The sequence below is a fragment of the Molothrus aeneus genome, chromosome Z (genome assembly GCF_037042795.1).
Source record: "Molothrus aeneus isolate 106 chromosome Z, BPBGC_Maene_1.0, whole genome shotgun sequence".
NCBI classification, from domain to species: domain Eukaryota; kingdom Metazoa; phylum Chordata; class Aves; order Passeriformes; family Icteridae; genus Molothrus; species Molothrus aeneus.
This window is the reverse complement of record NC_089680.1, coordinates 55,279,820-55,303,232: the sequence shown is the minus strand read 5'-3', so window position 1 is coordinate 55,303,232 and position 23,413 is coordinate 55,279,820. Positions and strand designations below refer to the sequence as shown.

General features: G+C 35.7%; 1 protein-coding gene across 5 annotated transcripts in view; it reads left to right on the top strand.

Annotated features, from left to right (window-relative positions):
• Positions 1-23,413, top strand: part of DMXL1 (Dmx like 1) — a 77,067-nt gene that overhangs the window by 41,371 nt on the left and 12,283 nt on the right. For 2 of the 5 annotated variants that reach the window (XM_066568761.1, XM_066568757.1), the window contains 15 exons: positions 364-529; positions 1,316-1,568; positions 3,251-4,335; positions 4,591-4,782; positions 5,994-6,070; positions 6,247-6,374; positions 7,830-8,078; positions 14,277-14,455; positions 15,398-15,537; positions 15,881-15,966; positions 17,752-17,953; positions 19,190-19,307; positions 20,591-20,653; positions 22,482-22,568; positions 23,202-23,323. In XM_066568761.1, the coding sequence (XP_066424858.1) occupies positions 364-529; positions 1,316-1,568; positions 3,251-4,335; positions 4,591-4,782; positions 5,994-6,070; positions 6,247-6,374; positions 7,830-8,078; positions 14,277-14,455; positions 15,398-15,537; positions 15,881-15,966; positions 17,752-17,953; positions 19,190-19,307; positions 20,591-20,653; positions 22,482-22,568; positions 23,202-23,323 (3,147 nt within the window). The remainder of the gene's footprint in view (positions 1-363; positions 530-1,315; positions 1,569-3,250; positions 4,336-4,590; positions 4,783-5,993; positions 6,071-6,246; positions 6,375-7,829; positions 8,079-14,276; positions 14,456-15,397; positions 15,538-15,880; positions 15,967-17,751; positions 17,954-19,189; positions 19,308-20,590; positions 20,654-22,481; positions 22,569-23,201; positions 23,324-23,413) is intronic. The other 3 variants (XM_066568760.1, XM_066568758.1, XM_066568759.1) reach the window with 2 other exon arrangements.

The following is a 23,413-nucleotide window of genomic DNA, read 5'->3' as shown; positions in this document are numbered from 1 at the left end:
GTGTTGTTAAAAATTTTACCTGCAGATCAGGGGACTGACTTATGTCTTCCGAGGTGTAGTTTGATACAGCAATTCAGTGTTGCAAACCTTCTGAAAACTAATTTTCATTGTCACTTAAGAGCTCACCTCAAAAAAAAAGAGATTTTCTGTATCAGGTTATTGAAAATACCATTAGGTTTTGTATTTATTGATGTTTCTGCTATTTTTAAATAAGTAGCCTTCTCAAATCCCAGTGTGGTGAGGGACTTTGCATTTCCTAATTTAAAGATCTGTGTAAAATTATACTGACATCTGCAGAAATTAAGAACTGTAGTGTAACTAATAAAGAGTAAAATGTTTTTATCAATTATCTTTGCTATGCAGGTCCCAAAAAGATACTAAAATGACACAGTTTTTTGGAAACAACTTTACTGAGGACAGATGGCGTAAAGCAGCCTTAAAGAATGCTTTTTCTTTGCTTGGCAAACAGCGGTTTGAACATTCTGCAGCGTTTTTCTTGTTGGCAGGACACTTAAAAGATGCAGTGGAGGTAATAAAATTTTCAATGTTTAAGACTGTTATATTGTCCCAAATGTACAAATACTTTGAATGCAGTTTGCATTTTGCATTAATATGACCCCTGAAGCTTCTTATGCTTTCAATTTTTTCTCTTCTTTCCCACCCCAAAAAAATGATAAATACAAAACCTTCATCTCTACATTCTGATTCCTTTTTAGCTGTCATATTACTGTTACTGAAAAGTGACACAGGTAATTTCTCTGCTCTAATACTAAGGGGCTTACCTACAGTTAGCCTCCTTTCAGATTTTCTACCCAGTCCTATAGGAAGACAGGCATAGTTTTTCATTACGAAGTTCCAGATGTGGTGTTTTGGCAGAGATGAGGATTAGCTCCTAGAATCCCTATACAAAAAAACAAAGCAAACACAAATTATTTCCTGGGTCTGTTTGAATTGCATAATTGTGAGGAAATTAATCTCTTTGATAATAAAGGATTTGTTCTGTAAAGCTTTGTAGCTAAAACAACCAGAATCCAGAGGTAAGAGGTGGCATGTGGATATTGGTAATGATCTATTGAAGCTGGTTGATTTCAAATATCTGTTGTCATGCCATACTTAAACTGAAGAAATGCAAATCCAATCTTGCATGTGATACTTAGCTACACCTGTTCTGCTTCGTTCCTGCTCACTATTTATGGAGTTGGTAGACCTACTTACTTTAATCTGAGCAAATTTATGTCACTTCTGCCCTGTAATAATTTTAAACTGAGGAGAAATGACAAAGTTTGATCATTTTAACATACTTATTTTTAATTAGGTCTGCCTTGAAAAACTGCATGACATTCAGTTGGCTCTTGTAATATCAAGACTTTATGAATCGGAGTTTGAAGTGTCTAGTACTTACAAATCTGTACTACAGAAGAGAGTTTTGGGAAGTGTGTCTACTGGAAAAGAGAGCTCAGGGAACATTCACTGTGACCCTTTCTTGCGAAGCATGGCATACTGGATTTTGGAAGATTATAGCAAGGCTCTTGACACTTTGATTAAACATTCTGTTGAAGATGAAGGAGGTAAGAATATAGGTATTTGGCCTGTTGACTTGATTTTAAATATTTGCTCATTTAAGCCACAGTTTCTTGAAGGGTCATCTGAACAAAACCAGGTACCACACGGTTCCTCACCACTGTTAGTAAATACTTGCTGTAGCAATCTATGTGGACTTTAATAGCAAGCATGGTTACTGTATTATTGTTACCCTGTATCCCATGGATGCATACTTTGTCCTTTAAGCATGTGACTAGCAAGATACTGGAATGACCCTGCAGTAATGCAGCTGTTTTTCCAGAAGCAGTCTAAAGGTGAAGAGAAAAATTAACTTCTTAAATTAATTTAACTACATCACAGCCTGAAACAAAATTTTTTTTTGGCCACTTATATAGGAGACTCTGGAAGACATAAAGGCCTAAAAGCTACAAAACACCATTTTTAATTAGGTCTGCAAAACACCATTTTAAATTAGGTCTGCCTCTGTCATGCAGTTTTTCAAGGCAGACCTAATTAAAAATGGTGTTTTGTAGCTTTTAGGCCTTTATAACGGCTGACTACAATAATAGACTTCAATAGAAAGGTTTTCATACTTGAAATGGTACAAGAAGGCCCATGTACTGCCTGAAACAGCACATGAGTCTCCTAGGGCATTTCATTTCTATGTTCACTTGCTGGCTTTATAGGCCTTCTAAGAATTAATTGTATTATTTCCTAAAGCTAGTGTTTTCATTGAAGTTAAATGCTTCAAGTCCTAGGTGGGTAGCTGGTTTCGGTTCTGGCTACTGAGAGAAATTTGAAGGGGATAAAAAAAGGCTCAAATATTGGAATTGGATAACTAATTCATGAAACTGGTTTTTCTATCTTGATCTCATCTTTCTGTGAAAAATCATTTTAAAGTGTTGCTAATTCTTCTGAAATCAGTTAATGGCTTGTTTGTGGTGTCTTGCCTTATTTTCTTACCTAGAATGTGCATTTTTATGTAGCTCTCTCTGTTAATTGTCACCAGTTGTGCTATAACTTCTGATAGAGGAGAGTGTAAGGGTTTATTTCAGCTATCCTGAGACCTTTGAAAGCTGTGTGAATCATGCTATGCTGATTGTTATACCTCCTCAGGTTTTTTTTTCTTGTGGACATGAAAATGAAATGAGTAGGTGTTGCACTGCTATGTAATTAATTTATTTGTACATAGTACTGCTACCATTATGTACAAATGTTGTAGGTTTCCTAGTTTTATTGTAAGTTGTGTTTTTTTGAGATGTAGACAAAATAAAAAATACTATTCCAATTTTTTAAAAGCAACCTTAAATAAAAGAAGTAAGATATTGTCTTATTGTCATTTAGATGTGGAACATGGAGACTTCAGAAATCTAAAATTAACGGAAAAGTGGCTTTGTTTGACTTCAGTAAAACTGGCCTGACTACAAGGAAAAGAAATGGTAGTTGTTTTAATTTAAAAAGTCATGCCTGCTGCCCCCACTCTGCTTGTTTGTAGTAGGTTTGGCAATGTTCTTCCCACTGAGGTATTCACATGATGAAGGTGGAGAGGAGGGTGCAGTGAAGTAAACCGTAGAATGGATGTGTGAAATAGACAATAGAATCGATACTAAGACCTAAAAGCCTTCGGATGAACTTAGGACTTTGCAGATTGATTATTTCATGCAGAGTGGTACATTATCCTCATGCTGCCATATCTTTTCAGATGAAGGGGATGGCTCATCGAGTTGCAATCCTGCAGTGTTTAACTTCTATAACTACCTAAGAACACACCCTCTCTTGCTGAGGCGTCATTTTGGCTCTTCTGACACATCTTCCACACACATCTGCCTAACAGTAGAAAATGGATTAGCTGACAAAATCAACCTAGGTGAAAGACGGCTATTTTTCACCACTGCATATGCTCATCTAAAAGCTGGTTGTCCTATGTTGGCCTTAGAAGTGTTATCAAAGATGCCCAAAGTTGTCAAGAGGTCAAAGTTATTCTGTAAATCCTCTAGTTTAGTGGAAACTAGTAAAGATTTCTCACCATTATCTCCAGTTAAAGAGTTTGAAACAAAAGATCAAGCTTCCAGTATTGATTGGTCACAGCCAATGTTCAATGGTCTAGGTTCATCTTCAGATTGCTCATCAGGAAAACATTCAAGTTCCACTCTTTCCTTTGATTGGAGCCAGCCAAGTGCTCTATTCCAAGATGAACAATTGCAATTGCAGTCAGACAGTGATGAAAATGAAGAAAGTGAAGATTCTTCCCTGATAATGAAAGAGCTAAAACCTCTGAAGAAAACTGAAAAATTACATGAAACAGGTTCTAGCTACACAGAATCTTTTAGTATAGTTGATGACAAAGATATTCTGAGTCCATCAGAAGATATAATTTCAGCACAGCTGAAGTTTAGGGCGTGCCTGAAAATCCTTACTCTGGAGCTTCGTACGCTATCCACTGGCTATGAAGTTGATGGTGGAAAGTTGCGGTATCAGCTTTACCAGTGGCTTGAGAGAGAAGTGGTAGCTCTTCAGAAGACCTGTGATTATGGTGTTGAAATAGACGAGATACAGTCAGGGGTGTGCGGGATGCCTGAGGAAGCTACATTACGTGAAAACACTGAAGACTTAGCTGACCACGAAAAAACTATGCTACAGAAAGAAGACTTTCAGAAACGACGTCAATGGCTTCTGAAGTATCAGTCTCTCCTCAGAATGTTCCTTAGTTACTGTATACTTCATGGCTCACATGGTGGAGGCTTGGCATCTGTCAGAATGGAATTAATTTTGCTCTTGCAGGAATCTCAGCAGGTATGTGGGGAAGCTTACTCTGCTTTAGGTTTGTAGATTTATTTGGAAGTGTTTTTTAATATTTTTGAAATTTTCCTACTGTAGCATACACGTGTTTTTTAATAAATCTGAATCTGTTTTTAACAGGACTTTTTATGTACACTGTTTATTTTTTGTTGTTGTTTTATGGAATACTTTTCCCTCTTTCAAAAGTTATTATGTTCCCTTAAAGAATATGTACTATTGCTTTGTGTATGTTTTCTTGCTTGATTTTAGGAGCAGTCAGTACAGATACCTTCCAGCCCTCCACCGGAGCAAAACTCTATACCTCTCCTATTTGCTTGCACAGCTAGTGCCAAAACAGTGGTGGCTAATCCATTGCTACATCTTAGCAATTTAACTCATGATATATTACATGCTATAATAAACCTTGATTCACCACCTCATCCAGATACTCAGAACAGCAAGGTATGTATTTTTTTATAATTGCGTTGTTGTTATCGTCTGGTTTGCTGAAGTCACAAATTCTTATTTCAGACAGCATGAGAACTTTATGCTGTGCTTGTTTGTGACAAAGTCAAACCATGAAACATAATCATTTTCTGTAGTACTTATCTTGAGCTTAAAGAAATGTCCAGTGATCATCGATCATTGTTGAGGTGTTGAGCATCTGGTTCAACAAGCTGTTGTAGATTGGCCTCTCTCAGAACTGGATATTTGTCCAAGAGGACATTTTAATGGAAAACATGTTATACTAAACCATCAGCATAATATTTGTCTTTATGACAGTATGTTCATTACTTCTTTTATGTTAATGGCAGATTCTGCATTTCATTCTTAAACATAAGTAAAATTAAATGTTTAAGTACAAAAACTGAGTGCCAGCAAACTTCAATAAACCTATACTGTTTTTTGTGAAACAGTATGTGTTTGTATAGTAGTTTTTAAAAATTATTTCTGTAAGATTTATCCTGTATTTAACCTTTGACTGGAAATAAAACTCAGTCTTTCCTGAAGTTTTGTATTGTTAGGTCCCAGATCATGTCTGCTTTTACTAAGGATTTCTAGAGAACACTAAAAAGATGGCTTAGTCCTAGTTAGCTTTGTTTTAGAGGGAACAAACAAATAAATACAATAAACTGGTTTTGCATTAATGGAACCTTTTTGATTAACAGCTTCTCTAGCTTTTTAATGTTGGTGTGTTCTGTGACACATTAAGAAAAAAGTATCAGCTGTATTAAAAGTACAATACTGAGTAAATTGAGTGTGTGTCCAAGAGCTGCACTAGAATTGGTCAAAAAGTAAGGTGCATTATAGTTTTCATTCTGAAATAAATTCTTTGTATTCTGAGCCAGCAAACTGCTGCTATTTTAGGGTGTAATTACATAGGACTATTGAATACAGGCTTAATATGCTGCTGTTTAATAATTGAAAACATTTCAGATGGAGCTGATCTGTGATTATGTGTTGGTGGGGTGAGTGAGTTTTCCGCCATCCTTTTCATAAGGTGTGAACTGATTTGTCTGATATAAATTCTGAAGCAAAAGGTGGCTTTGTAAGTGCATAAGGACTTAGACCTTTTGTGTCCAGTGCTTGTTACACATCTGTATGCAGAGTGCTGTGATACTAACCACAGCTCACTTTGGCTGTAATGAGTTCTGTATAACTTTGTCTTTCAGATATATGTAATGCATACCTTAGCAGCGTCGCTCTCTGCTTGCATCTACCAGTGTCTCTGTGATGGCCACAACTACAGGTAAAGTCTATGAAAAGTGATTTTTAGACAGCTCTCTCATTGCTGTCATGGTAATGGATAGAGCACCAGAAGGCCGTGATCACACTTGCCTACATCTAGAAAGTGCTATCACTTGAATAGTTGTAAACGTACTTTTAAAAATAAATATTATTTCTCTGTTCTTCTCTGTTTCACAGCTCATTTCAAGCAAATCAGTTCACTGGAACGGTGTACCAGGCTGTCCTATTAACTCAGTGTCATTCTTTAAGAACAGCAAGCTTAGAAGAAACAGTGACTCCCAACACATCACCTGCTCAGTGGCCAGGTATCTAGACTTGTTTCTTTCCTCTTAAGGAAAACTGAGTTATCTGGATCCACTGTAAGAGCACATGGCTATGACTTTCTAGTAGTATTTGTGACAGCTGTGTTGAGTTCTTTGATTAAAATGTTGTGGGTTGTTTTTGTTTTTTTTTCAAAACATGTAAGTTACTACTTCTGATTATTCACTAAGTCAAGTTGATTTATGTTGCTTTCTTTAACTAAAAAAATGTTGGTGCTGGATCTAGTAAAGAGAGAGCAGCTAAACAGGAGGTAGGGTGAAGTCATGTCCTGTGTGTGCTCTACTTGCACCGCCTGTAGCACTAGTATCCTACTTCTTGAGTCCTAAGGACTGGGAAGGCTGTCCTAGTTTGTGCTACAGCTAAGAATTATTTTACCTTATGGACAACTTCTGAACTACCTTAAAGCTATTAAAAATGAGACATTTATAATAAATCATGCTTTTCTGTAGCTGTAAAATTAATGTCAGATTTCAGGTAATACTTAGAGTGTGCTGACATTTATGCTAGTTAAACTGTGCTAGGGAGCTACATTAGAGGGAGTGTTATCAATGTAATACATCTAGGTATGGGCTTGAGTTTACAGCACTAACTTTAATGTAAGCGTAGCCAGGAAATGTGCTTACTTATTATGAGAATTGTTTCTTAAATCAGAAAATTCCACTTTAAAAATCTTTATGGATAACCTGAAACAGCCTTTGTATTTGATGCTATGTCATTTTTTCTTTTCTGTCAAACATTGTCACTGAATCTAGAGATTTTATCGAGAAACTAGCTTGTCATCTGGTTTTTTGTTATTTAGTTAATCGAAGGGTTAAATTTCTGATAACTTGGGCAAGGAATTGTTAGCAGTTGCTCTTATGAATCACCTTGAACTGACTTTTTCTATTTTTTAGTAGATTCACATGCTATGTGTGCAAATTGGAGAGCATGACAAAAAGCAGAATTCTTTGGCCATGACTATGTGCACTTTTACTTGTGTGCACAAAGTGTCACATTGAAGACACATGTGAAACTACACCCTTTTGTGGGAGCATAAAAACATTACAAGAGGTTTAGTATTGGGTGAAAGAAGACTTGCCAGACAATGTGTAATGCAGGTTGATGCCCATGATTTTTGATTGGTTTTACCACAGTAAAGTGAGAAGATAGAATTTCAGTTTTCAGGATTATAATGTCATTATAATAATTGAAAAAGTCTTACGCATTTCTTTAACCATTAGTCCAAAACAGAAAGCTAAAAAACTAATAAATTGTTAAAAATTAAGAGCTTCCCTCTTTCTCCTGATGTTTTCAACTTGGGTTTCAATGTGTAGAGCTTGGTATTTTTCTATACTAAACATTACTAAGTAACGTAGGTTGCCATACAAAATTATAATCTGGTGGATGTTCACACACACATCTGTGCTTTCTTAAAGAATATGTTTATTTTATATAAACAGGAATGACGACTCTAATACGTCTCTTGAATTCTGCTGGTGAGGAAGCCCAGCCAGGTCTCACAGTTCTACTTTGTGAAATTCTAACTGCAGTCTATCTCAGCCTGTTCATCCATGGCCTTGCAACACATTCTAGCAATGAGTTGTATAGAATTATGGCTCATCCACTTAACAACAAAATGTGGTCTGCTATCTTTGGAGGAGGAGCTCATACACCCAGCAGAGGACAGCAGCAATTAAAGACAAAAACTGGTCAGTTCTCTTGTTTTGTATATATTTGTCTTCTGGGATTTTTAAGAAAATTATGTGACTGCTGAAAGCTTAATTACTTTAAGTAGCTTGTGTTCAATAAGAATTCAGTATGGTTTTTGACTTGCATAGAAAAACAAGGATCTGAAATAATTCGTGTAGATATTGCGTAGAAGAGTGAAGCAGAAGTGAATGCTTCTGAAAAAAGGTTTCCAAGTAGCACAGCTGCTCTAGTATGAGGGAGTTAAATTGATTTTAGAGAGTTTCCAATCCTATTACAACCTACTTTGTGTTTATTTTAAAGCTTTCCAGTTCTCTTCTAACTGGAATATATTCCCATTTTACAAATACAGTATGTTTTCTCTCTTTGACAGGTAGGCACTTCCCAATGCCTAGCCCACATCAGGTAGTAGTGTTCTCCATGGAATGTGTGGGGTTTTCCAAATCCCTTGCCTCCTTCAGTACTCATAGTCCTACCAAGCCTTCAGGCAAGATACTAGATTTAGTATTAGGCCTCTACATGCAGTTTGCTATGTGTGGTTTGGTTTTTTTTTTTTGCATATGCAGAAAGACAGAAAAACTTCTGTTTGCAAGCCATGATATCAAAATTTGAAGTAAACTTTGTAACTAAAGAAGCACATAAATTGGGCCTTTTTAAAAAAAGAAAATTGTTAGCACAGTAGTACCCTTATGGCTCTTCATTTGAAATAAATATTGAATACAAAATTACTATGACCATGGTTTGAAAAGATCAGAAGTGTTTCATATCTTTTTTGGAGAGCTGCTTGTTTTGCTTTTTGAATATAAGCATTATTGTGCATGTGGATTTCTAAGTGTTCATTCCAGACATTACAAGTGAAGGGCATCTTGTTGATACTCTTTAAGAACCCTTTAGAAAAGCAAACAATCTTCAAGTTTTAAATTTAGGTGGTGATAAACTATCCTCAGGTCCAGAACAAATTCCTGTAATGCTTTTATTTTTCATATGTTATGTGCTTTTTGATTTAGTTTGACTTCTACAAAAACAACAGCAAAAATGCTACAATTAACTAAGTTTTTAAGAGAAGATTTTGTAAAGACAAATTTACTTAAGCTCTGATGATTTTCTATATCACATCTAAGTATATATGTAGAGAGACAAAATGTAGCTTTCTATTAAAAAAATTAATATTTAGATGTATGCTAACATATCAAAATGATTTGCCTTCCAGTTATGGAAAACTGTAAATGTGGTCTGTTTAAATATCTTCATCAGACTTTTAGAAAAATGTTTTCAGAGCAGAGATCTTTACCCCAAAGTGAGCTCTTATTTTGATTAGTTTTCTCTGTGGTATTGAGCAAGCATTTCTCTCTATCACTTTAGTAAGGTAAACATGTTTGCTGTCACAGAATTGTCAGTGAAGCTTTAACTGGCTTTTGTTGGAAATTTTGCTAACTAGATGTTGGTAACTCTATACTAAACTGTGTTAATATTACTGCTACCACTGGCTTAAAATGCTAAGTATTTTTACAAAGAAGTGTATTCTGAAATGCATACTAAATATGGCCTAACTGCTGCATGTTTTTTTGAAGGAGGAATGCTGACTGCCTGATTACAGGTTTAATGAAACTGTTGCTGGAAGAATCCAAAAGCTCTACCTAAAAATTGAAGGGAAGAAGGAACATTTTTAATACTAGGTTTTAGGGATCATCACTGAGATAGGGGCCTAGAGCTGTTGTGGGATCTCTATCTTTGGAGTTACTCAAAAACTTGAACAAACGAGGCCATCAATTACATCAGCCCTATTCTGAGCAACGGGTTGGACTAAGTGTCTTTCAACCTATGTAATTCTAGGATTCAGGACTACGTGTTTTTCATGTGTGTTTATGTAAAGCAAATTTGGGGGAAAGGTATTTCTCCAAAGCCCTTTCTTGGTCATATTGAAAAAAAATGGTGGGGGAGAAAGGGAAAAAAATAGACCTCCAATGAAGCAGAGGGATTAGGATTAAAATAAACTACATTTTTGTGCCTTTACTGTTTCTGACACCCAGCAGCAAATAGAAGTGACTGGAATGCTTATTCCAGCCAACTAGCCATATTGTTCTGTAATGTTATTTAGATTTTTTTCTATGTCTTACCATTTTGTTATGCTTAACTAGACTATTTTCCCTTATGTTTACTTTTAGATTTTTTGTGAAATGCTTCCACTCTCAAATGGAGATTGAAAGCTAAAAATTCTGAACACTAATAATTCTAATACAATAAGACTATGCATGTCCTCTCCTCCTTGCCTCCCCTCCAATCCTTTAGTACATATTTAAATGTGGGTATTGATCTCCAAGTTTGAAATTTCTTTTAAGAGACGTTCATAATTCCATGTACAGCATTGGTCAATAAAGTTATGTTATTTCCCTTTCTGCTCTTTGCTTTAGTTGACTTGAGCATGTAGTAGCTTTGAATATAAAATTTCACTTAAATAAATATGCTCTTTCTTTTAGACTCAAATGGTAAAAACAGGAACCAAAAACCAGTATCTGGTAGTCTTATAAATCCCTAACCTCTATTAGGAATTATTTTTTATTGGAAACTTGTCTTAGTGCCTCTGTCACATAACAATCAGACAGAACAAAGCAGTTTGAATGCTTTTCAGCCATGTTTCTTGTTTTTGCAGTTGCAGCAAATGATTTTGGCAAACAGAACTAGCACATGGTGTTTTGTTTTCCAAGAGGCAGTTATCATCTAAAAAACAACCTTGTTGTTGATTATAGTAGATTCTTTTCAGCATCACATTTACTATATTTCACTTGAAATCTACCTAAGCAAACTGTTTTATAATTTAAGTCTATATAGAGATGGTAAGTTCTTTATCATCCAGAAGGTTCTTAAGGAAGAATATATGTTTGTTTTAACAGTTAGAAATCCATAGCTTCATTTCATATATTCAGTTATTCCATGCTGCAAGAGTAAATGAAGGGAAGTTGAAAGCAATCTGGCTTTTAGTTCTTCCTGGGAAGGTTGAAAGTAACAGATTTTTTTGTTATTATTGCATGTCTTAGGACCAAACAGAAATTAAAGGATTTTCTTTGTGTGAAATAGTGCAATATTCTTGGGAAATAACATAAATTTTACTTTTGTCTTATAAGTAAAATGGGAGCAAAGATAAATGTTTCAAATAAAAAATGAAACACATGTAAATGATTTTTACTTAGAAATAAATGAGAAATTTGAAAGTGTGTGTAATGGGTAATTTGAAATCCCAAATTACAGTCAGAACTTTAATGACATTTTTAATGTAGTTATATCTTTTAGAATGTATAAAAAGAAATCTGCTTTAGTGGTGTTTGTCAAACTTAGGTGGTTGTTCTTTCATTTACCTCACATACTGAATTTTTTCCAATGGCTAGCCTGCAGTATTCTTAGAAATACAGAGTGATCCAACACAAAGGAATAAAGTACTTTTTTAATAAAAAAGTAAAAAATTATACTTACCTTTTGAATTCTGCTTAGAAAAACAAACTTCAGGCCTATACTTGCTCATTTCTGTATCATGCAACACTTGCTCCTTATTTCATGCCTAGTGAATTTCTTTTATTTTAAGTAGTTGCTAAAGTTTAGCTGGAAATTCATAGTGATGCATGTGCATGCTCATTAACTGATAAGTTTTGAATAATGAGATGAAAATGCCTCGTACTGCAGTTGTTGTGGTTTTGACTTATAGCACAGGTAAGTGGATTTCAAATACTATCCCTAACAGGAAAAAAAATTATGATACAATATACAAGTGCAACACATAGTGTTATGATATTCCTGTTTCAAGATGAAAGATGGGATGTCTTCATCTTTTATTAGATTCTATATATGAATTCTTTTGTGGCTGTTGTGCTTTAACCCCAGCCATTACACCCTGCCTCCAAATGTCCTCCCCCTTCCTCCTCATTCCCCCCACTTTATGTACTGACCATGATGTCACATGCTCTGGAATATCCTTTTGGTCAGCTGGGCCACCTGGCCTGGCTGTGTCTCCTCCCAGCCTCCCTGGCACCCCCAGCTCCCTCGCCAGGGTGGAAGTGCAAAAGCAGGAAAGGCCTTGGCTCTGTGTAAGCCCTGCTCAGCAATAACAAAACATCTCTGTGTTATCAACCCTGTGTTCAGCACAAATCCAAAACACAGCCTCACAATAGCCACTTGTGAAGAAAACTAACTCTGCCCCAGCCTCAACCAGCCTAGTAGTTCAGCTGCTTGTGATGATAATGCTTGTCATCATATGTAGTCAAAAATCTTTCTGAATCCTGGAATAATATGTTTATTCCTGGTCCAGAAATGACCAGAAGTAATAAAAAAATTCCATTGACTAGTGTGAGTACAGAGAATTTGTCCCTTTGAAGAAAACACATAAAAATTGTGAGGTATGAAAATCCTGGAAGATTTTTTTTTAAAAAACCCTTGTATTTAAATCTTAATGGCCCAGAGTTACAATTGCACTGTTGGTTCGGTTTGTGTTATGCGCAAGTAAGTCTTACATATGGAAATAAGTGTTTGTAAATTACCACTGTTTTTCTTTTGTTCAGACTGTTAGACTTTGTTTTCAAGTGATTGGAATACCCATAAGAATTTTGAAGGACATTGTCTTTCAGGCACCTATCAAGACTCAGAAAGTCTCTTGTGGATAAAACACTAAAAAAATAACGGTGTAGTAAATGCTTCATGGTAGTTTACTCCAGGAACAGATAGGTGTGCTGGCTCTTCTTTTGCCATCCTCAGCATTATTAATAGGAGAAGGTAATTTTGGAAGCTTCAGTGGTTGTTAGTTTTGATGTTCATGTTAGTTCATTATTGCAACTGGTCTGGCCCAACATGTTGGGGCTTGAACTCAGTGATAGAGATATCTGTCCCTCAGGTGAGCTCTTTAAACCTACAGAATTGCTTTCTTGGCTCATACTTATTGCTGCTCTTAAGGCAGCCCATATTCCTGTCTGCTTAAGAAAACGGACTCAGCTAAATCAGTGTTCCAGGTTTTGTGGACTCCAAAACAATGTTCAAAAAAATCAACTTCCTTTTTATCTTCATATTTAAGCTTTTTTTGTTTTACCTAAGTCCTGAACCCCCTCTTAGGTTTCACTGTAGAAACTGGTCTCTGCACATTCCATGTATGTATTTGAAAACAGAATAAAAAAATCTTTAAAAAACCCCAACCATACAACAACAGCAACAAAACAAACACAAGCTCCACCTTCTACAATCAAGTAGGAAGTTGATTCAAGTCCATTTTCTTGGTTACAAAAGATGGCCAACAAATCTCCAAATGTAATTTCTTTTCTCCCTTGTTGCTTTCACTTCTGATGTGTTCTGGAGAGTCAGAACACTGACAATTGGTAACAAGTGACAATTGGTATCATTCTTCCTCTACCAATAGAAAGGCTGTATTGGAGTATGATTCCTAACAAGATCATGAAGTATTGCAGGGTATGAGGGGATACAAATATGTTAAGATATTCCTGAAATCTTGAATGAGCTATTTCCTTCAGTACTGTAATAATCAAGAATGAAAATAAAACCTTCCATTGACACTTCTTAGTTGGAAAGAAGTCACTGTTGGGGCAAGCGAGGGAACCTCTCTGCTCCTTGGATTTAGGGTGTTACTGCAAATAATTAATCTTTCCCTATTTAATAAGTTGTGTATTAGATTGTGTTAGTTAAAATGTTATCTTTTATATTTGCTGAAGAAATGTATGTCAGGGCATGTGGATTTAGCAGAATTGGACTACTTAGAAAAAAAATACAGATCTCCACTAGAGGGACACATGGAGTTACAATTTGGAGCAGGAATGGCAAGCTTACGTATTTGCAATATATATTCTGAAAAACAAGTCTCCTGGCTTGTCTTAAAAGCTAACATAATCAGTATTCAGTAGTTCTTATTAAATAATTTAGTTTTGCAAGATCGTTGGCTTGAGTGATAATATTTGTCACCTTTGTAAGAAGAGATCTTCTCATGTGGTTATGGGTGTATTATTTGCAGGGAGTTTTTACATTCTGGAGTTCTAGTTATATATTAGTTTTATGTATTTGAGGATTAAAATTCTCTATGTTTAGTTGTTACATAAATGCTAAGGTGAAATTCTGAAAACTTGTCATGATGGAAATTTTTACTTTTCATTACAAATCTGTTTATTAAAAGCAATAGGGAGGTAGAGCAGAAGGTTTAAAGCAACATACTCTCTTTTCTTCTCAAATAGATGATGGAGAGAAACAGCAAAAACATTACAGGCTTTCATCAAAAACCTCTGCAAAAGAGAGTTCTCAATTGCCTGCATTGCCATTGGTAGACCAACAATCATCATCTTACAAAGAAAGATTTATCCCTCCTGAGCTTAGCATCTGGGATTATTTCATTGCAAAGGTAATTTTTTGCTGTTTTGACAATTAAGTGTCTTCTATCACTTCTAGATTGGTAGTTTTTCTCAGTCATTATTCTAGGTACTGATGTGATAGAATCTGCTTGTTTTTATGGCTCACATTTGGCTTTTTCTAAAATGGATCCTATACATATTTTTGAAACAGCTTTCTTGAAAACTGTTGTTATTCAAGGTCTCTTTTTTTCAGATAATGATATGAACAAATACTGTTGATTTTTATAATTACAGTGTACAAATGTGTAGATAATTACGGGTCAGGTATTTAGGGGGACAAGGAAATGTGAGAAGCATTTATCAGCTATTTCAGCTGGGTGAAGTGCATATGCATACCCCCTGGAAATCAAATTATGTTGCCTTGCTAAGTCCATTGTGGCAGATCTTTCTTTCTAGAAAGTTACATACTTCTGTGGAGTTGTACACACATTTCTATATCAAGTGTCATCTACATAAGCAAAGTAAGTGTATTTTAGGCTGGACAAAAAAGAAAATGCAAATACTAAATAGCACAGTGAGGCAATGATAAAGGGCTGATCATAAATATGATCAGGGAGAGGAGAGGATTTCTGTGAGCTCTTAGAAGAACTGAAGAGAATACACCCTAGTGGTTTTGGCTTCTCCTGACAAGCTTGTGTGTCCTACATCTGGTTTGGTATATCTGGCAAGAAAATAAGACGTCAAAAAGAGCTAGTGTTTTCATTTTCAGCATTAGAATTTTTCAGTAATGTAAAAAATACTTAAGGTGTTAACTTATGTATGTAGTGCTTATGGACCATGAGGTACAACTCCAAATGTTACTAAATGGAGTAAGATGATATGTCTGCTTTTCATAAAAAGCTTCAAGCATTGTAACTATTCAATTTTTAAAAGGTAATTTAGAATGAGATGTTGGCTAGAAGATATTTACAGAATTTTTTTGAAATTTTTAGCCATTTCTTCCATCACAAAGTGGAATGGAATATGATTCAGAAGAGAGTCAGGAAAGTGATGAAGATCATGAAGACAATGATGGAGATATGTTTGCATCAAATTCACATAACCAAGAGCATTCTAATTCAAATTCTTACAGGTAAGTAACACTTCAGAATGCAAGATATTTTGCCATGTCTAGACTTGCATTTCTGCTTTTTTATTTTTGAGATAATATACCTGTTACGTGATATTTTCATGTATTACCCAGTAATTAACTAACTGTAGTTAATTTTCAAATCATTATTTTATTCGTTTTATTAGTATGTTGTGTAGTAGTTGTGATTTTTGAATTCAAAGTACCTATAATATTCTGAAGTATGGTTTGTAGTTTTCAGTAGTTTATAATGAAGATTTGAAGGTCTAAATTTAAAACCTAATATTGAATAAGTGAGAAAATTATTTTCCTATTAGTAAATGACTTACTAGTGCTTTCTTGTTAGTTGGTCACTGATGAGATTGGCAATGGTTCAGCTGGTACTTCACAATTTGAAGATTTTCTACCCTTTGGCTGGACATGATCTTTCAGGTAATAAGCGGCAGAGTTGTCTCTCCATACCTAATCAGCACATTAAAATCAGCAATGTGTTGAATAATATGCATATGTGGTAGCTTTTAGTTCAAAAGTTCTTAGTTTTTTAGTGATATGGGAATAAATATTCTGATAATGTTTATCATACAGCAGGTATATTTATGAAATGATATTGTGGGTGGCTGAGATGAATGGGTGAGAAAGAATGCTCAGGTCTCCCTGTACTTATGTTTTCTTTGCTTTTTAGTCACATAAGAATGTTTGCAATATTTATTTCCTGGTACAATATTTATTTCCACTATATTTTGTGATTGAAGTAACATCATTCCTACTCCTTGTTTCATAAACTCATAGAATGGTTTGGTTTTGGAAGGGATCTTTAAAAGTCATCTAGGTCCAACCCTGCCCACCACATTGTGGACAGGGACATCTTTTACTAGATAGTAGTGTTGCTCAAAACCTCATCTGACATGACCTCCTACATCTGGGGCATCCACAACCTCTCTGGCAACCAGTTCCAGTGTCTCACCATCCTCATCATAATAATTTCTGTCTTTTATCTGATTGAAGCCTACTTGCTTGGTGTGAAAACTGCAGGCCCTAGCACTATCACTGCAGGCCCTGGCAAAGAATCTCTGTGTCTTTCCTGTAAGTCTACTCTAAATACTGAAAGGCTGCTGTATTGTGTCCCTGGAGCCTTCTCCAGTCCAGGCTGAAGAACCGCAGCACTCTCAGCCTGTCTTCACAGAAGAGGTGTTTCAGCCCACTGACGTGTTTTTGTTGCCCTTCTTTGGATCCCCTCTACAGGTCCCTGTCATTCCTGTAGGGGGGTCCCCGTTCATGGATATAGTATCCCAGGTAGAGTGTCACTAGAACAAACTAGAGGGGCCAAATTCCCTCCCTTACCCTACTGGCTGCTCTTTTGATGCAGCCCAGTATGCAGTGGGCTTTTTGGTCTGTGAGCCAAGTCATGCCCAATTTTTCATCCACTGGTATCCCTAAGTCCTGCTCCACAGGGCTGCTCTCAGTCTTTTCATCTCTCAGTTTTGGTACTGGTGATTGCCCTGACACTTGTCCTTGCTGAAGCTTGTGAGAGTCACATGGGCCCACTCCTCAGGCCTGCCAAGGTCTGTGTGGGTGGTATCCCTTCCCTCCAGGAAGACAGCTGCACAGCTCACCCTGGTGGGAGCTGCCTGCAGGTTTCTCTCGCTATCCTTTTTATGCCATTAGCAGAGACAAGGAACAGTACCAATCTCAACACGCATCCCTGTGGCATGACACTTGTTACTGATCTCCATTTGGACGTTGAACCATTGAATGTAACACTTTGGGGGATGTCATCTAACTGGTTCCTTAGCTGTCAAACAGTCCATCCTTTTTGCTCCATTTTCCTTGCCCTCCAGCACAGTCAGTTCACAATAGAATGCCACTAACAGATTAGTTGGGCACAATTTGCCCTTTATGAAGGTGCATCAGCTTTCTCTTATCACCCGCCTGTCATCCATATAACTTGGTATCTTCCAGGTACCAAGGATCAGTTTCATAATGATCCACTCCATGATATAATCTCTTCAATACTGGAGAAATCTGTTCCCTTTTTTTAGCAATAATAGCCCTAAGCAGTTCATCTTTTTATACTTGCAAATATCTACTTGAGGTTTGAACAAAGCTTCCTTGTGGAGATATTCCTAATAAGCTTCAGTCTTCACCTGCTGGAATTATCTTTATCAAGGTTATAACAGAAAGGGGAGGGGTTTTATTATTATTTACTTCTCTTTCTAGAGCTTCCAGTTAGCTCCCCGATATGCCATGCAGTTTTGAAAACTTTACAGCGCTGGGAACAAGTTCTTCTCCGACGTCTTGAGCTGTATGGGGGTCCACCTCAGCATTATATTTCAGTTCATGCTTCTGAAGATGCCCTTGCTGCTGGTCCTGCGTTGCTTCGCCACAAAAGTTTACTCGAGCCTACAAACACTCCTTTCAGGTGAGTCTAATATCTGTAAACACTGACTGTAATATCTTTGATATAAATTGAGTATTAGGTTGTTAGTGCACATGATAGATTGCAATTTCAATAACTATATGAAATGAAGGGTACATGTCAGATTTCATGCATCTCTGGTTTGAAGCAAGAGCAGGAAAAATGTACCACAGTTTTTAATTTTTTTAAATTCTTTTACTTACGCTTAACGTGGATTTTGAGTTTCTCCGGAAAAAGTATGCTTGACAAAAAATGAAGAATAAAACATTCATCTTGAGAGATAATATGGATTAGTGACAGTGAATTAAATAATTGCCTCACCTTTAGAGATAATAAAATTACCTCACAGTCCTATCAGTATTGTTACCTAAATTCAGAGAAGAAATACTTACCATTTATAATATTTGCATACGTATGATTAAACATAATTAGCCAAAAAAGTGTGCTCTATCTCTCAAAGTGTAATTTTTATATAGATTTCTGCCTTTTTAGTGTTACTGACACTTGTGGATTTCATAGACAGAATACAGAAAGTCTGGCTTTTTATTGTAAAATATTTAATAGTGGTCACACTTTTAGTAACCCATGTTGCTTAAAAGTGATCAGTTTAACATGTATCTGCTGTCTGACATTATTTTTAAATTATGATTTAAAGCAATTCAGAGTTAATGGATTTTGGCTTGTCATAAGCAGCTATATATAGCAGCTATATTTGTATTTATAATTTTTGCTTGAGTGTGTCATTTCTAGGGATAAGGATAAACATTTGAATTTTGATCTGATTCTACAGTCCTTCCAATTTTGTTACTAAAAAATCATGGATGCTTCAGAGAAGTTACACAGCTGATGATGTGTTCCTAGCAGGAAGTGTTAGTCATTCATTGTCCATATGAAAGGATCACTCTATAGGACTTAACAGAAATGATTCATATTCTAAAGAATGAGCTGCACTAATAAATAATCGATACGCTGCTCTTACCATTATGTAATCTCTTAAAGAGATTTTCTCACTTGTCCTTAGATAGAAGGAGATGATGCTACATACTCTATTTCTTCTTCCTTTTGCACCTCCTCTCATGAAGAGGGTATTAAAGTGCTTTCAGATTGGTCTTAGTATACTGTCTACAGGTCTCTAGTTTTGCTTCAGCATTTCTTCTGACTATAGTTTGATTAGAATATAAAATACTGCACTCTTGTATAAGTATGCGCACGGTGCATTTATTCAACTTTGTTCTGTAGATCTAGCAGTCACGTTGCGCTGTCTGTGAAGAGGCTCTGGCAGTACTTGGTCAAACAGGAAGAAGTCCAGGAAACTTTTATCAGAAATATTTTTACCAAGAGGCGATGCCTAAATGAGGTTGGTATGGTATATAAAATGCAGAAAATACTGCAGGTCAATCTGTCAATTTTCGTTCAAGTTACTTGGCTGGCTTGTTTACTTCTGCTGCATGAAGGGTTAATGTATTTGTCAACGACTCCAAATCTACAGTATTTCATACAAAAAAATACTTGTGCCTTTTTCATAAAATACAAAAATAATCAGACTTTGACTGTAAAATGAAAACCAGCACAATGTTGCTACAATCAGTCTCTTCTTTAAGATCAGTATAAAAGCTGCCTCAAAAGAAGGACAAAATGGACCATTTCAAAGATTAAAACCAGTAATCTAATGAGCCAGAGTATCTGAAGTTTTAGTTTGTCCCTGCCGTAGTCACCCTGGCTTTTATCCACTGCTTATGATCTACCATGTTAGGATTCAATTTTAATATGAAAAGTGCTCATGCAGCAATTAGTATTCCTGTCCCTGGTTATTTGTCACAGTGTCTAGTTGGATTCCTGTTCCAGATGCAGTTAGATGTTTTTAATTTTGGTTCTGTAATGAGCTTTTGGATTTTTTTATCTCACTTTCCTTCTTTTTCTTACTTACTGCTGCTCCTAATTTTGAAAGAATTGCTGGTATTACAGAAAAACTGTAGCATAGCAGAAATGGAGGAGAAAGAAGCAGATGTGAACAAATTAAATATGCAAGAGAAAGAATATTCATGACTAGTAAAGCCATGACAGCAGAGAGTTCTGCATGACCTAACCTTTGTCCTGTCACAACTAAAATATTAGCTTGTTTGGGTAATGTTGGCTAATTTTGTTCCCTACAGAGTGCAGTTAAAAGGAAAATTTTTCCTCTTTGCCATTAAAGTGCACCACTTCTGACCATATCTTATGTTAACGCAGCCATGTTATGCTGTATGGACAGATATTGTGGAAAATTTTAGATGTGTTTTATATGTTTCAAGATAGGCTCACAGCCTTACAGAGCGTAATTTGCTTTATTTCCTATCTTCTGGCTGATAAAATGTCAGTGTAGACTGCTTATTTTTCAAGAAATTTTGCTTTTGGGATGGACACGGTGCTGTTACGGTACAAAGTAAATCAGTGTATTCTGTACTGAAAACAGAGTTTAGAGTTTGTTAATTATTCTTACTGTATAAAATATGCACATAAAATATGCACCATGTGTTTGGAGACATGCTGTTGTGTTTCAGTTGTCCTGTGTTGGGTAAATAACAGGGAATGGAGGATTTCCTTTCTACCATGCATGTTATCTTTATGCTTTGTTTTGTGGTGTTTCTTTCTTTGGTGAAGTCATTAGAGGAGCACAATGACACCGTGAAAAATTCTGCGGTGGAGGAGCCCATCATCAATAAGGTACACAGTAATAATCCTCAAATTTATTAGACCTAATATAATTATGATTTTTTTTTTGTCTAAATGGTGCTGATCTCACTTAAAAAAAAAAGTCTTTGCTCACATAGCAAACAAACTTAAAAATTTAAAAAATGCAAGGGATTGAGTTAAATGGTTTCAGAGTTTGTCTGAAACTTAATTATCTTAGCTGCATTAACCAGGTACAAACAATATCTGTTATCAACTTCTTAGATTGGCCAAGTGAAGAGCTGAAGTTGAGATTTGCCCAAGTGACAAAAATTCAGTAGTAATATGATTGATACATGGTACCTACAGAACCTTTGATCAGTATGAGGTACAATAGCTGCTTTTAAGTAAGGCAGTGAGCTGCACTTTGATCAGATTTTTAGCATGATACAAGTTTGCTACTGAAAGCTTTCATTGAACCTTATTTAAAAGATGGTGACAAATCAACCCATATAACAGTGTTTTAGCGACCATCTTGAAGGATTGGTGTGACATGCTGAAAAGGTAGAGTACTATGCCTAGATACTCAAATGACTACCATATTCCTTTCTTTTACAAAACTAGTGTGAGGACAGAAATGTGAACCTCTGTGGTTTGGGCTACCTTGTTAATCTTAATTATGTGATAATGCAGTATTAGCAAGTTGGTAATTGGAACTGGCTGGAGAAAAAATAATTTTAATTTTGTGCAGGTTTGTTCATCATAAGACACAAATCATGGTTTTTTATCTGTTTGCCACTGCAATTTTTTCCAGCGTTATATACATAAAATCAATGAAGTATCGATTTTGTTTTGACTTGAAAAAAGATATTCTACTTCTTCATCTGTAACAGCTGTTTTTTTAGATTTTTGTAAAAGACCTTTTCAGGTCTTTGACAGAAAAATCATACTGTTTTTCAAATAAAATATTATTGTTTAAATCTTTTAAAGAACAGAAAATTAAGAATTTGAAGATGAGAGGCTTGAAATAGTTCTGACATAATTCTTTGGGGTTTTTTTTAATTAAATATTACATTTGTAACTCAGGTTTGAATTCTTAGGTCACCATTAATTTGGCAGTGTTATTGTTCTTACTGTAAAATTACTTTCTAACAGTCTGTGTCTGTAACCTATCAATTTAATTCTTTCAGTGCTGAGTTCTTTAATTTTAAAAAGGACTTGCTGGTAGAGTTTAGAGTTTTGTTGTGTGCTGGCATGTACCTGATTGCATTTTTAAAATACAAAATTATAGACAATATTCAAATCCAGCATTAGATCACAAGGGAAAAAAAAAGTCATAGCAAAATGTTTATTGTTCTGACATGTACAGGATTTCAGATGTATATAATTGCAATAATTGTGATTAGATGCACTGATGAAGTTCAAATTCATTTTCCTGTTCAGCAACTTGCCTGCACCTTCTTTTGAACTATTTCATCAATTTCAGTGGCAAAAGGTGGTTGCTAAGAGTAATCATAGACTTAGAAACTTTTTTGAGAGCAAAACATCGAAATTCAAAATTTCAATCAACAGTGCATGTAGCCTTTCTAGTTTTCAGCACCCCTGAAGAATTTGAAAATGAACACAGTACTGTGGCTTTCGTGACAAGTTACATTTTCTCTGTTGCTGTGGTAATCTTAACATGGCAATGGGAAGCTATATTGTTACACAAAACAATCTGGTGTAGCATAATTGTTACAGGCTATATTTGTTGAGTTTTCTTTAAATTAAAATTAAGGGGAAAAAATTTTCACATGTAACATTGTCATGTCTCTGTACTTTCAGTAAGAAGTGGTATTGCACAGAAGTTTGCATTTAAATGTGCTTTGTTTTTTAAATATAGATAGAAACAGATTTGGGATACCCTGGTGGCAAGGCAAGAATAATCCATAAAGAGTCGGACATCATTACTGCTTTTGCAGTCAATAAGGTGAGTATAAAACAGATAGAATAACCCAACTGCTGTGTTTTCCACCTGATACACAGGCACACTGTGACTGGGTGAAATAGGCTTTGCCAGCCATCCTGCTGTTTTTAGCACCTACAACTTTTAGCAGTCCCTTCTCTAAAGCACTTCAAAATTACCTTTTCATGAATAGTTCTACTACAAATTTTCTTCTGTTGTGCAATGAATTGATCAAAGGGGGAGGTGGCTTCAATTTTTTTTAGCCTTGTATGTAGGAGTATTTATCCTTTTCTGTCGAACAGGAAGTTCTGTTTCCTCTGTTCAGCCACATAACGCTTCAGAACTTGAGGAGGGGAGCCTGGTTGCAAGCCTTGTAATATAGTTACCTGTTGCTTATTGTCTGAAAAAAGCAAGGAGGTACTTGAGCTGCTTGAGAGGTACAAGATGCAAATAGTGTGTGATACTATCCCAGATGCAAATAAGTTTTGAAAGGGAAATGTCAAGTATAAATGTACGTAGACTTGTAGATGTAAATGTTTGGGGTTTGTAAATTAAGTGTATATTTTTGTGAGCAACAGTGCCATAATCAGAAAAAAATAAGTCAATTTTTGAGGTTTTCTTTTGCATCTGTCTTTCTGTATGTTTATTTTTTTTCAGGCAAATCGGAACTGCATTGCAATAGCATCAAGTCATGATATTCAAGAATTGGATGTTTCTGCAATTTTAGCTACGCAAATCTACACCTGGGTTGATGATGATATGGAAATAGAAAATAAAGGGTATATGTTCTTTGTTTTCAGTATCACACTTGAGTGTGCTTAAATCAGAGTAACAAAACATGGTATTTACTGTTGCTGTTCAGAATCTTA